Source organism: Anas acuta, chromosome 1 (assembly GCF_963932015.1).
Source record: "Anas acuta chromosome 1, bAnaAcu1.1, whole genome shotgun sequence".
In the NCBI taxonomy this organism is placed as follows: Eukaryota; Metazoa; Chordata; class Aves; order Anseriformes; family Anatidae; genus Anas; species Anas acuta.
Window position 1 is genome coordinate 164,343,518 of NC_088979.1, and position 14,208 is coordinate 164,357,725.

The 14,208-nt window shown below is 37.3% G+C and overlaps 1 protein-coding gene across 9 annotated transcripts in view; it reads right to left on the minus strand.

Moving 5' to 3' along the window:
- Window positions 1–13,340, minus strand: part of NAV3 (neuron navigator 3) — a 271,226-nt gene extending 257,886 nt beyond the window's left edge. For 3 of the 9 annotated variants that reach the window (XM_068669119.1, XM_068669118.1, XM_068669120.1), the window contains exon 1: window positions 12,631–13,339. In XM_068669119.1, the coding sequence (XP_068525220.1) occupies window positions 12,631–12,873 (243 nt within the window). In that variant the 5' untranslated portion in view covers window positions 12,874–13,339. Of the gene's footprint in view, window positions 1–12,630 lie in introns of all 9 variants that reach the window. The other 6 variants (XM_068669125.1, XM_068669121.1, XM_068669122.1 and 3 more) reach the window with 3 other exon arrangements.
- Between the last annotated feature and the right edge of the window lie 868 nt (window positions 13,341–14,208).

Sequence of the window (14,208 nt, forward strand, 5' to 3'; positions counted from 1 at the left end):
CATAATCATGATATTAACTACACTTTAGTACGGCATGAGTAATGAGAATCGGTTACAGACATAACACCCTCCAAGACAGGATGCAGTTTGTTTGTTTAAAAAATACCATGCTGGTTTGTGGAAGAAGCAAACAGTATCCAAGCCTGGATGGCTTGAAATTCTATCTTGCGATAATGTAAGAAATTAGGAATTTTCTAGATACAGTGAAATGGGATGATATCCTGACTCCAGTAAGTAAATGGAGAAACTCACGCTGATGTCAACAAAACACAGTGAGTTCTGATTTTGGAGGGCACATTTGTAAAATGGGACATTTAGAAATGATCAAGCTAACAAAGTGCATCTCCCTAAAGGACATTGGGGAGATGATAAAAGCAGAGAGCTGCTGAAGCGTGTGAATACTGGATAACGAATTGTAGTCTGTTCAGAAGCTGACTCCTCAATAGCTTAAACATCTTATCTACCTTCTCTGCATTCACCTACAGATATGATACAATACAGTGGCTTCAAAGGAGCTGTAACAACATAGAGATTTGCAGTATTAACATTTTTAGTCATCTGAAAAGTATCCTAAAAGCAATGGCGAAATGAAATTAAGTAGTGGAGCACAGAAGCAATAAAACACTTGTGAAGGATAGAAACCTTTATATAACCATTAAGGGGAAAAGCCCTGCAACTGCACTCAAATGAAGATATCAGTATGATCTCTAAAACTGAAAAGAATTGTGAAGTAATTGTAAAGTAATGTTGTCTTAAATCAACACCTAATATTTTATCAAAAAAAAAAATTAAAATATCATTCTTACAAGCCTTACTAAGACAATCAGCCTAATTAAGAGCTTAAATTCTGTCTTCAGTTCATCAGAATGGGTTAACTACTGGATCTACATAGAATTTTGCAAGAAATGGACTGAATTACAAAGATAGTTTGATAGCAGAAAGCAGTATTTACCACCCAAAAGTCAAATTTTTGGATATGCCATTGATTTATGGCTTGATGAGGATACATGTTATTTCTTTCTAATCCATTAAGACAAAACACTTGTTTATGTTGTAATCATGTTGTGAATCACAGGTTACTGTGTGCAAAGGGTGTTGAGATCCTTAAAGACATGTATATATCCAAGTGAAAATTACTGTTGAAAATCCCAACTTTATTGTCAACCAAGCTGAAATTTTTAATGTGAAATGAAGGAAACATTTGTCCCTTCGGACTGAAATGTGACCACTATCACTCTGCCTTTGTTGGCATCTATATCAGTATTTCACAATGAGATCTTACATTTTCTCTCATTAAATGAGATCATCTCTAGTGTTCAGGAGAGAAGGGATCAAATTTTCCGTACATGCAAATATGTCCTTAATCCCCTTGCTTTTAGGGAGTCTGAGTTATCCAGTATCTCTTTTGCTGATCTGAAGCTCCTGTATTATATTCTTTCTCTGTTGCCAAATTCCCTTTAATTATTTATATATATATATATATATATATATATATATATATATATATTTTTAATAACAGTGTTTGTTCTGACACACTAGTTCCAAATATGCTCACTCTTGTGCACTTCCTTCTCTGAAACTCCTTGGTTTGTTTTTTCATCTTTCCTTGGGACTCTGCACCTCCTCTGCACCATGCCCACAGAGGAGGGAGCATAACCCAGACAAATTCCACATTGACACTACAGCACCCTGGGAGGCAATCCATGTTTTATTTTCCACAAAGTTTTCTTTTATTCTCCACTCCCCTCTGCTAGTATCTTATCTTATAGGCCCAAATTCTTGAAGACTGTGACTGAGGTAGCTGGCCTAGACTGGGAGTCTTCTTTGCCTTCACTCTTTGCTTATTCAAACACCAACCCATTGTGGACACCAAGCTGAAGAAACCTTGTTCTTGCTCAAGAGCAGTCAGTACATGAAAGTTTTCCTAATTAGATTGTATTCAAAGAAAAAGAAGCAATGGTGATATTGTCCATGACTGACTGTCAGTTACACATAGTTTCTCTGCTGAGTACCCTGCTTCTTAGGTTACAGCTAATAATACAGAACTTTAGGTGAGGTACAAAACAGCAAAGTTATTGGAGTTATTATTATTCTCTTCTTCCTTTGTCAGGATTACATATTTCCACAGGACAAATGCAAGTTTTATATTAAATGTCTTCTACTTATGTCTTCTTATTACAAGCAAGAACAAAGAATATATGCATTATTAAATTGTCAGACAGGAAGCTGTTAACATCAGTAACAGATTAGGTGGAAAAAAAAATATTTAAGGTCATTCAAGTAACATCAGTAACACTCTAAAAAATAGGTAATTATTCCTTTTATATTAAAAAAAAAAAAAAAAAAAAAAAAAAAAAAAAACTTAAAATGAAATAGTGCTTAGCCACCAAAACATATTATTCTCTAATAATGGCATTTGTACCATTTTACACGTAAAATGATTTCAAGGAGATACTTGATAGAAACCAGAAGTGAAAGTAGTTTGTGGTTTCTCATGCTAGTTGCTAGGCCCTGCTCCTGCTCAGAAGCATTTCAAAAGCAAACCTGAACCTCCAGCTTTCAAGCTTTCAGATCTGTGCTGCTCCTTCATGAGAAACAGATTCCCTCAATTCTTCCTTCCAGCACACTGTCTGTGGCTGTTGAGCTGGCCAGCAATGACTAAAGCAGGCAGACCGATCAGCTGAGGATATTTCTAAACTCCTTTTGAACTTTTATTTGTTATTTCACATTCTTATTTAATGCCTATTTATTTCCACTACAGAGACAGCTTCCAAAAAAAAAAAAAAAAGTTTAGAAAAAGAAGGAAAACAGCCTGTTTACTGCATAGATGTGGTGCCAGGAAATCCCATTATTGTAGTGGTGAGTAAAAGTCCTGCACCCTGACTTATGTCTTAGTCACCCTAAATCATGTATGAGCCAAGCAGCCTTTTGTGATTAATGAAAGTGGTCAAATGTTTTACAACACTTGCTAGGAAGTCATCTTTCTGTGCATGACCACTCGATTACTAAGTCGTGCTGGTTTTACACATGCCCTCTAAATCAAATCCTGATGCACAACAGGAAGCCTTCACTGCCAAATCTTTTGGAGTTTAACACAGCATCAACATGATACAAAGCCAGGTGTTAAAATTGTCAAAGGCAGATATTTTGAAATGGAATAAACAAGAGAGGGGTCAACATCTATTTTTGTTCTACCTTTTCTAACTTGCTGCAATTCACTCATGTTTTGGGGAGTTTCACCTCAATAAAATATTTTAAACTAGTGTTGAGAGATACATAGAATGATGAAATACTTTCCACTGTATTATGATCAGAGGGGCAAGGCAGTAAAGGAAGATTTACAGGAAAATAAACATAACTAAATAGATAAGTCAGACCAAATGTCACACTGAAAATAGGTTAGGACAATGCTAATATTGTACTTGCTTAACTTTTCTTATGTTTTATGCAGAGTTAGTACAGACATTTAGTGGCTGGCACCTTCTCAGTTTATATACCCCAAAATACTATGATCCTGTCCTAACCACTTTTAAATTATTCTTCCCTTTGATTTTCTTATTTTCCAAGTTCTCTCAGCCTGGTTTACACAGAACATACAAAAGAGCCATCAGAAATCTGCACATCTTACACTGGGGAATTATCCCTTTGCATTTACCAGACAAAACACTCTGCATTCCTTTTCTGAATTTTAAGTAAGTTATGCTGTCTTTCAGCCAACGTTCTACTGCCAGTAAAAACAAAAAAGTGAAGTTTGTGACCTTAAAAACATCACGGGCAAGTGAAGATTCACACAAAATATTCCACTAGTAGGTTTGAGAATAGATAGATGCTCCCTCCTCTCCCAGCTTAATCCCCAAACACCCTAGCTGTCAAAAGGCTATTGTTAAAGCATGGGCTTCCTCCAAGACCACATCCTGTGAATCAGGTCAAAGTGAAACAGAACTGCTTTAAATGAACTACTCTTTGCATGCTTTGTATGCAAGTGTAAGAAAAGCTGTGCAACTAAAATAATTAATGTACTAGAGAAAAAAAGACTTGACCTAGGCTAGAATTAACAAAAAGTAAAAAAAGCTAGTGGTTTTCTTTTGCAACTGATGCCCTTATTATTTTGTAAATAGATTTTCTGTTACAAAGGAACCAGACAGTGCATACAAAAGAAGAAATTAGGAACCCCCAAAATCTCCTCTCCTTAAAAAAGGGCCTGGTTTTATTCCATAACTATTTATACTTTCAACACCATGTTTAGCAAGTGAAAAGCCTATGAAGAGCATTACACACAGGCCTTTTGATGAGTGTTATACCGCTCTACAAAGGGGACAACATAATTTGCATCTCCAATAAATTGTGTCAAAACCTGTGTTGATCAAATATATCAAAATCAAAAACTGTGGTTAGAGTAAAATTCCAGCTCCAGCTCGGAAATGGGCCCAAGCTGATGCTTGCCACTGAGTTCAGGATAAAGAGAGCCAAAACTCTCCTTGTGAGGTAAGCAGGAAAAATAACTCATTATCTGGTTGTGTCATTCTTAACTGATTCCTCTGAAAAGACAAAGATTGCTCTTGTGGTTATAATGTGAAGGCTGGGACTCAAGATATATATGACTTGAGATTCAAAGTCCTGCCACACAGTCCTAGCTCGAGTGTGGGAAAATCATCCATTTCTCCTTTAATCTTCTCTCTACCTCTGTACCATGGGGATAACATTTTTCCCTTTCTCACGCAATCTAACACAGCCATATGTCCTATAGGGCTGCGACTAACTTCTACTGTGTGCATCACTACCTGTTACAATAAGGACTAACCAATATTGTAAACGTTTCCAGGTTCAAGGTCTGGTTGAAACTGAAAAAAATATCACAGAGGACATAAGAATATGTTTTTACTTGAAGAAAAATGTGTGTTTCAAATGAATTGAACTTCATAGTTTTAGTGGAACCCCTAATTCTGCTGTGTGCTTTGGGATGCTTCTGGATCCTAGGTAGCAGTTGGAACAGCCCCTGTGAAATGCAACAGGCTGAAAAATTCACTGAAGTGATTTTGAAAGGTCTCAGAGCTCTAAATTGAATTGTGTACACAAGCCTTCTAGGATACCTGTTATAGAATTGAGTCTCTGAGCCCCTCTACTGCCAGACCTTGCAGGATCTTGAGGCTTGAGGGCTATGAGGGCTTGAGGGCACTCCAATGCTAACATCCTATATGCCACGGAAACAAGTGTTTCTGAGGAAGCAACTAGCTCACTGGTCTCTAATGATACCTATCCATGCTTTTGGGAAACTTAACAGGAACCATAGTATTTCAGTGGAATGCCTCTGGAAACACCCGTACTATACACTGGCATTTTTTGTAAGCTAGCAAAGCTGTTTTCAAACAGAATCCTTACATCTTGATGGCACTGTGGGCCACAGGGCTGTCCCCTCAGATTTGCAGAGTAGCAGTTTCGCTACCCCAGACCTGCATTCAGCTAAACTAATGAATGAGAAAAGAAAAAGAGAAGACCTTCAGGATAGCCATATAGCCTTTTGCACAGTGGAGGGTCAGTGCTAATAATGCTATGAATGGCAGGTGTACACGTGTTTGTTTTTTAAAATCCTCCAGTGACAGAGATGGTATACCTTCTGAATGTAAAGTGTTCCTCTGTTTAACTACTATTACTGCTGGAAAGTTTTACTAAAGCCTAAGTAAAACCTCCTGGGGTATAATATAAGCCCATTATTTTTATCTAGAGATGGAGACCACTTATCTCCATTTATGGTCACAGAGAACAGATTACCCTGAGAGGCCACATTTATTAGCTCTAGTGTTGCACCAAGCTAATGCTGCTGGGTTGCTTCAGGTTCTGGAGCTCTGCTGGTTTCACACATTCTGAGGTCTGTGCATAGACACTCAGACACACTCCCATTTTCAAGAAAAGAAGATGTTTTTATTGCATTTTTATTTTTGATCAGGAAATCCCCAAGCAGCTTCCCTAGGCACAGACGCAATATAAAAGAGTAAAAGCAATTGTTTTTCTGCTGATGCGTAGTATCTACTCTCAGCACACAAACTTTTATGAAATATGCTGAGTTCTTAGCTCTTATTTTGTGTAAGAAATAAAACAAAAGCAGTAGTAAGGTAGGCAAAGGTCTTAAACGTGGGTCAGTAAATAACCTCCTATACATAATCCCAATTGCAAATTACAAACAAAATGCCTCTTTCAACCCATAGTCAGCACAATCTTCTCATAAATACAAAATCTTAGAGTTACTTAGTAGTTAGAGAGTTACTTAGTAGTCTTACTGTACGTTTATATCAACTATGTGAAAACGTGATTGGTGCAGATGATTAGAGAATAAACGTAATACTAAAGTTGTTTCCAAGCTCTTGCAGTGTGAGGCTCTTAAATCAGTTATAATAGAGCATAGACAGATGGTTCTGGATGCACAAAGCACATTGAAGATGCTGTTATCTGTTTGATAAAGAAATAATTCAGAGAACAAGGCAAGAAGCTGAAACTGCTGACAATCTGAACTCCTGCCAATTGTCCTGGCTTCACTGGGCCAATTGTGAATTTCAAACACACATAGTCCCAGGTGTCAGCAGTGCCGATTGAAATTTCTGGCAGCTAGTTCAGTGCTTTTGAAACAATGCTGGCTTCCCAGCACTAGCGGTCACTATGGGGAGAAGAAGGGCAGTCTCTGGCTGCTTCTGCTGTCCTCTTTGTTGCTTTGGCTGTAGTGCTATAAATGAAATACTCGGCACAATGTGCAGCCTCCTTTCTTGCCAACCCACAAGACAGACATCTCCAGTGTACTAGCACTGGGAAAAGGAAGGGTATGACAAAGTGGAGAAATAAACTCATTTATTTATGTTCCCTAGACTCAGTATGTCAAGAAACTTGGTAAAGCTTGGCCCTGTGAGACCAGACAAAAAGGTATCCAAGAAATTGAAAGGTCAAAGAGATGTGGGATTGCAACATATGCCGTGCTTCAGAGAGTTGGAGAGTGGTGGGAAAGGGTCTCACAGAACCTAAGTAAATGGTGTGGAAGGGTTAGCTGAGGAAAGACAGAGATATCAGAGTTGTTCATGGCACACATCTGGTTTTCCAATGTGCACAGTACTCCCGTTGGCATGAACAGGAGCTCCACCCTTGTGTGGAAAGCAAAAATATTTTTCTTAAGATCTGTCTGGATAGAGAAGCCTAGTCATCCTCCAAATCTGGTATCTGGCAATGGGCAGGAGTTACCACATCACTGAAAAACTGCTGACAGTTGATGAGGGAAAAATGGGAGGTTTCCATGCTCATTCAAATGTCCTACTGCAACAGTGTTGGCTGGAATGACTCTGGAAGCCCTCAGATCAGACTAAGACTATGATACTAAATGGAATTGGCCTCAGAAGTCACCTTAATAGCAGCAGTATGTGTTTTTGCCTAATCACACCAAAGCATTTAGCTTTGTTTTGTGGCACGGACTTCAAATTTTATTTTAGATTATTTTAATGAAGTTTTCTTGGTACAACTAAGAATTTCAGACCCCAGTCTTTGTTGGCCATATTCCCCACATAGAGTACATCTAATCTTCTCTGTTCTGCTGCTATAAAGACCACTTCCCCAACCCAACTGCTCAGGTTCCATGCTCTACAGAAGAAACCACTCATGTGTCTTTACTCAGATGGACACATCATATCCTTTGGCATTTCTTTCAGAAGACCTTGCAGCAGATCCATTTCCTGTCTCAAAATTAGACTGTTTTGTGATGAGCTTGGTGGGGCCAGACCCCTTTAAGAAAGATGACAAATTACTAACCATATATTTTCTGGATGCCAGTATCTCCATGTTACAAGAATCTTTATACAAACCCTAAAAACTGATGCATCTAGAAAAGTTTTAGGTTTACATACGTGCATTGGATCAGTTGTAGAACCTGACTAACACTTTCCAGTAAGGAATAATGATACAAAAAATGTCACAGTGACAGAAGAACCTGATTTGTGGATACAGAGAAAAATTAGTCATATGCAGAAGCCTGTAAAGATGTCTGCCAAGAGGAAGGAAGAAGCAGATAAAGCAGACAGCAAAAGAGAGAGCACAGACAAAGAGAAACTGAAAACATGAAAAAAATATATATATAAGTAATTATTACAGTACGGGAATTAATTAATTCATGAAAGAAAGCTAAAATCTTATCTTTGAAGTTTTATAACCAAAACACTACAATTAATATATCAGATTCAGCTCAGAGAAAATTCAGTTCACAAACTTAATTGATGCTGCAGTGCTCTTGAAAGAAGAAAAGTTTGATGATGGGAGGAAAACCTGGGGCATGTGTAGCAGAGCACTACAATGAACAGCCCTGGGCAGCCAGAAGACCAGAGTGATTAGCAGGGGTATCAGCTCCCATCAGGTGTGCCAGCTCCCATCAGGGGTGCCAGCTGAATATCTGCACAGCTTTATGCCAGAGTGGATTTGTGACAGTGTCCTTGTAACCACAGTATGTGAGGGCAGCTGAAAGCAACTATGTTCACCTGGAGTGAAATGCTATTGGCACTATGCTACAGGTAGGCATAGTACAAAATTATCATTTGGTGACCAAAAAAAGTAGTATTTGCAAATAAAGTCTTTCTACATACCTTTGTTTTTAAGCCATTGCTTAACTTACTTTTTTTTTTTTTTTTTTTTTTTACAATATAATTGTTACTTTTTTCATTTTGTTACTTTTTAATAAAACATCCTAAAACAATAAGAGTATCACAAGGCAGCCTGGCATGATCTGATAATTTTGGTCTCATTAATTTAGCAAGCAATATAAAAGTATGGGCACAGAAATATAAAATAATACCCTACATACATTTAGAAAAATATTATATAATGCATTGGTATTTTCAGAAGTGGGTTTGCATTAAAAAAAAAACACACACACACACAAAAAAAAACAACCTTTGGTTGAAATGAACAGCAAAACTCCATCTGCTTCAAGGAGAGCTAGCATTTCACCTCATGAATCCAGCAGCTGGATTCCTTTCCTGTGTACATATATAGGAATAAACTTTTGTCTATATGATACTCAGGGAAGAAGAATGTGCTCTGAATGCTTGTGTTCAAATATTTTGCATGACTATTCATATCATAAGTGTTCTTGCAGTCAGTTTAAACGTTAGCAGGCTTAGCAAGAAAGCAGATGGACTTGTATTTGACTTACATATCAAAGCACAAATTAGGAGAATTGTGAACAAAAGTGTATTTGAATTAACTATACATAAAGTTATTTGAATTATTAGTACTTTATTTGCTTTCCTAGGTTTAACTATATTCTAACCAATTAAAAAAATATATAGTTGAATATAATCACCTCAAAACTTTTTTATCACACAATTTTTATTAAAATAATATCACTTTATCAAACTTCAAACTGTATCACATCCACAGAAAGACACCAAGACTACATGTGCAAAAGCAGCAAAATCATGTGAGAAGGGAGAAATACCTAGGGAAAGCAGAACTGATGTTTGCAGCTGTATTCTTAGCCAGCCCTGGCAATGTAGCTGTGTGAGAAAGCCAACACAAGTGTCAAAAGTCTCAAACAATCAGGTGTGGTGAGACTCAACGCCATAGAGGAAACAGCTGGGTGGCAGTGACCTACTGTATTGACTTGTATAACCCAAATTTATCTTGGAATCCTTAGCACTTATAGATAGCAACAGGATGTGTCACAGAGGCTACATGTGTCAATCTATATGCCTTCCAGACAGGATGAGAAAGCTGGCGGTCCGCAGTGTAGCATGTGTAAAATATAGAAGAAAGCAAAGTCAATGCCTGTAATCCAGCAGCCAAGGGCAAATGTTAACCAGATGATTAATTCATATGTTCCATTGTCTTTTGCAGATAGATATTCATCATTTTTCTCTCAAAAAGCAGTGATGCCTTATATCTAGTGATATAAAACAAGCATATAAGCAGTATAAAACAGAAGCAGATTTTACTCTCATTTAGAAATTCTGACTAGGTATTCATTACATTTTGATTGAAAGACCTTTTTATCTGATCACCATTATAATAGAAACATTCCTAATATACAGCACAGTATACCACAGAGCCATGTAGGGATATCATCTTTGATTAATATCTTTGCTAATCAGCCAGAGTTCTATGGACACTCACATATGGTTAAGCTTTAGGACAACATGAGCAGATGCAGAAGCTGCATCTGCTCAGCAAACCTGATGGGACATCAACACTAACAACTCATTCAAATTTGTGCTTAGAACTACTTAAATAATCTAGACAAACTACTGAGGGGAACAGGCAATGGGAATCAGGGAGGCATGTATCTCTATCACTGATGAAAGAAAATATCATTCGGTAATTTAGGCTGATAATTTGAAGTTTATTAGTGACAAAAGACTAAAAATAGATTTCTTCACCAACCACCCACCTCATAGCCCAAATTACTTTTCAAAAAAAAATGTTTTCATGAAATGTGCTTTAAAGGTGAATAAAAGAGCATCCTTCAAAAAAGTATGCCTGGAAGGAAACTGGTCAAGGGCCTCCACTAAACTTTGCTGGGAGCGTCAAGACTTATAAAAGGGAATACAGAAAAGCTGCAGAGGTTAGTAAGTTATTGAATGGTCAACACTTCTATAAGTCCAGGTGACCAGGGGAGGTTTTCAGACCACTTTGTGCACAAACTGACCTTAATCTTTATGGATCATCTTTTAAATGTACTCAACTGCCTCCATTGAGAAGAAAGAGACAGGTCTAACGTCTAGTATTTATTATTATTATTATTATTATTATTGTTATTATTATTATTAAAAACAAACAAACAAACAACAACAACAACAACAACAAAACAGCCTCTAAGTTTAAAAGAATTGGCAAACCCATGAAACATGACATTGTCAAATTGAGATCACCTTTTGGGTCCATCCAGACTGTTACTTTATTCACTAGTACTTCAGTAGTACTCAGGACCAGATGCCTTGGAAGGAAATGTGGAACATGAGAGGAATTGACTCCCATTAGGAGCTATTAGCTAATCACTAATAGCTCCTAAGTGGTTTAAACACTGAAGCAAGATGTTATAACTTCCTCTACAACTTTTTTAAAGAATCAAGAAATCTCTCAGAAGGCAGTGTAAGCTGTATTTTTTTTCTTCTGAAAATAGTACTTTCAAATCTAAAATACATGCCATTTAATATCCACTGAAGAAATTTTATTAAAAATAAACAAGTAAGCAGGAATTATATTGTGTTAAAAAGTTCTATTCTTATCTTCCTGTTGCACTCATGTCATAAAAGAGGGTTGTTCATCACTTTTGGTAATCAAGAGATGAACAGTCTGTTCATTCTCTATGTTTCTATAGAGCACCTTTGAGACCTCCAATTCATCATCTTTGAAAGGCAGAGAGAGGTGATAAAGAAAACTCTGAGAGAAAAATTAAGTGACATGACCAACATCCTATGGGAAATATGTGGCAGGGATTAAAATGGAGACCAAATGTTCAGGATCTCAACCCTATGCTTTCCCCCCAAAACCCAAAAAATCAACTTTCTTCACTAATACTGAATTAACCCAGTAACTAAAAACAAAGGAAAACCAAGTACATATATATTATATCTATCTTGACACTCTTACAGCTCTGATTACACTTAAATGTCCTTAGATTAAATATGAAGCAACTACAAATATATGTTTAATGACAGTTTGGAAATCAGTTCCACAAACCAAAAGTACTAGAAAAGCAAGGGGAGGCAACCTCACATAACACTGCTTGCTGAAGCTGCAAAACTACACATGCAGCCATAATGTACTGAAAGATCTACGGGAATATACATGAATGACAAGAAAGGACTTAATACTCATGTTCAAAACATGAAAAATGTTTTCAACTACAGCAGAAAGACTAAAAGAAAATCAAACAGAAGTTTTTTTTTAATGATTATGAGTCAAAAAGTACCCCCTTACAAAAGGAAAATAATCAAAACCTTAAGCAGTCTAAAAGTGTCTTGGCATCCTACTTCAGACTTTTTTTTTAATTTTATTTTTATAATTTAATCACAATTGAGTCAGAGCTAAATGGGGGCTAGCAAGAAGCTACTTTGCAGAAGAGAAAACACAGGGACTTTTCACTGGGAAGCTGTTTTTCTTGTTCAGCAGTTCTGCAAGTGTAGCCAGCTAATTTGAAAAGTGAAAAGAAAATCAATTAGTTGTTTTTATTTTAAAAGAGCCTCCCTGTGGGAATAGGTGTGGGCGTGAGAGCTCTTTTTAAACTTCATAATATAACATGAAGCAGCCAATTCTTTTTTTTTTTTTTTTTTTTTCTTTTTATGCTGTCATTTCATTGCTCTGTTTATTGGGTGCTGGGATGATTATTTTCTACTTGTGATTCTACTGATCCTTATCAAAATGTTCTGTGAAGTTTATACTATCAGTAGCTTAGCATTAATATTTAAAAAACAGAAAATTTATTCAAACAACAACACTGAGCAACCCCAAATTTACAAAGCTGCTATGTAAGTTCACTGGTGAGAGCAAAAGTGTATCATTTACCCAATTACACCCGAGCTCCACATGCAGCAGGTTTCTGTAAGATTTTGTCTAAGCAAATCAACATTTTCTGAGAATTCAGATCTGCAGGTAAAGTTTACAACTAACCTTGCTATCTTCAATCTCCTGGGTTTTTCCTTGAAGTGCTCTCCTCTCTCCAAAATCACAGGTTGACTTTAACGTGAGCTGACAAGAAAGCATCGAGCTCTCTGCCCCAGTAAGCTCCAAGGACTTTGGTGAGTACTGCTGCGAGCCGGTGGGGCCAAGGTTTGGTATCGGGAGGGCAGTATGAACAGGCTTTGACCCTACGGCTGGTTGTCTTAGCTTGGATGCAACCCCAAGCACAGGCATGGCTTCTATAAATGTATCTTCTTTCTGCCAAAGAAAATGCTCCTGACTTCAGTCTGGTAGACTCCAGCTTCAGCAGTTCCAGAACAAATACTTTAAACAAAAGTAGCAGTCATCTTTTCAAAAACTCCTTAAAACAATAATATTACAAGTTTCACGAGGAAGCAAAACTTCTCCTTCATCTCTGCCCTTCTTCCTCACAGACACTCACACGCGCTGCTCAGTGAGTCAGTGACTCCGTAAGACTAAACACTCCTTTGGGGCGTGAACTTTTCTTGAAGGTAACTGCCACAAAGCTGCCTGTCTGGGATTAAAGAACTCATAAATTTGCTTTCTCTTCTTCCTACAGCATTCCAGGTCTGCGTGTTAAGTGAATGAAGGATGGGAGAGAAGGAAGGAGAGAGGAGATGAAATCTCTCCGTACTCCAACTGTCAAAACAGCTCTGAGACCACAACACTGGAAGCAGAGACCTCTTCCTGACTACATAAATAACCAGCCCACATCTTAAAAAAAAAAAAAAAAAAAAAAAAAAAAGCCTCGTTTTTTTCTGATTAAAAAAAAAAAAAAAGGACCTGAGCAGTGGCCAAAGCAAACAGCTGTTGGAAGACTTTTTATCCCGGAAATAATCTCAGCAATGAAGCTGTTTGTCTGATTCCTGGCTATTTTTCACTGCTGACAACCATGAGCTACGGTGTTTCATTCCCTGTTCCTCCCGTGAAATCAGGTTAAAATCGTGCAAGACCGTGGCTAGGAACAGACGCTGAATCACCGCGTGGGTAACGTCTGCCTGTGCTATGAAAAATCCATACAAAAACACAGAGCAGGATATAGGAAAATCACGAGCATTGTTAGGAGATTTAGTCAATACAGCGTTTCAGGGCACTTCTTTCTTTCTTTCTTAGTGGTGGTGCTAACGTCATCTATTCAGTTTTAACACTTCCCTTTCTAAAAACATTTAAAGCTCCATGAAGTCCATGTCCAAAGCATCATTTCTGCTTCTTGTTCACAGAAATATTCTTGCTAGCAACTTTAAATCCTTCTACATGGAAACACAAGGCATATAGGCAGACAGAGGAAGCTATAAAATGAGCCACAATGGACAGTCCAAACTGCTAAGCAACATAAATGCTTACTTAAAAGGACAATTGTAAATTCCTTGGAGTACCTATGGGAGGGAAACCTGTTTTAAACTGTGATATAAGGAAAAAAAAATGTGCAAAAATGCCACACCATTAAACTTCTATGGGATTTTATTGCTTAGTATTGTGGACAAAAATGCTACATGTTTTTCTTGTTATTTTTTACCATAATAAAACAGAGAGAGGATAATCTGATTG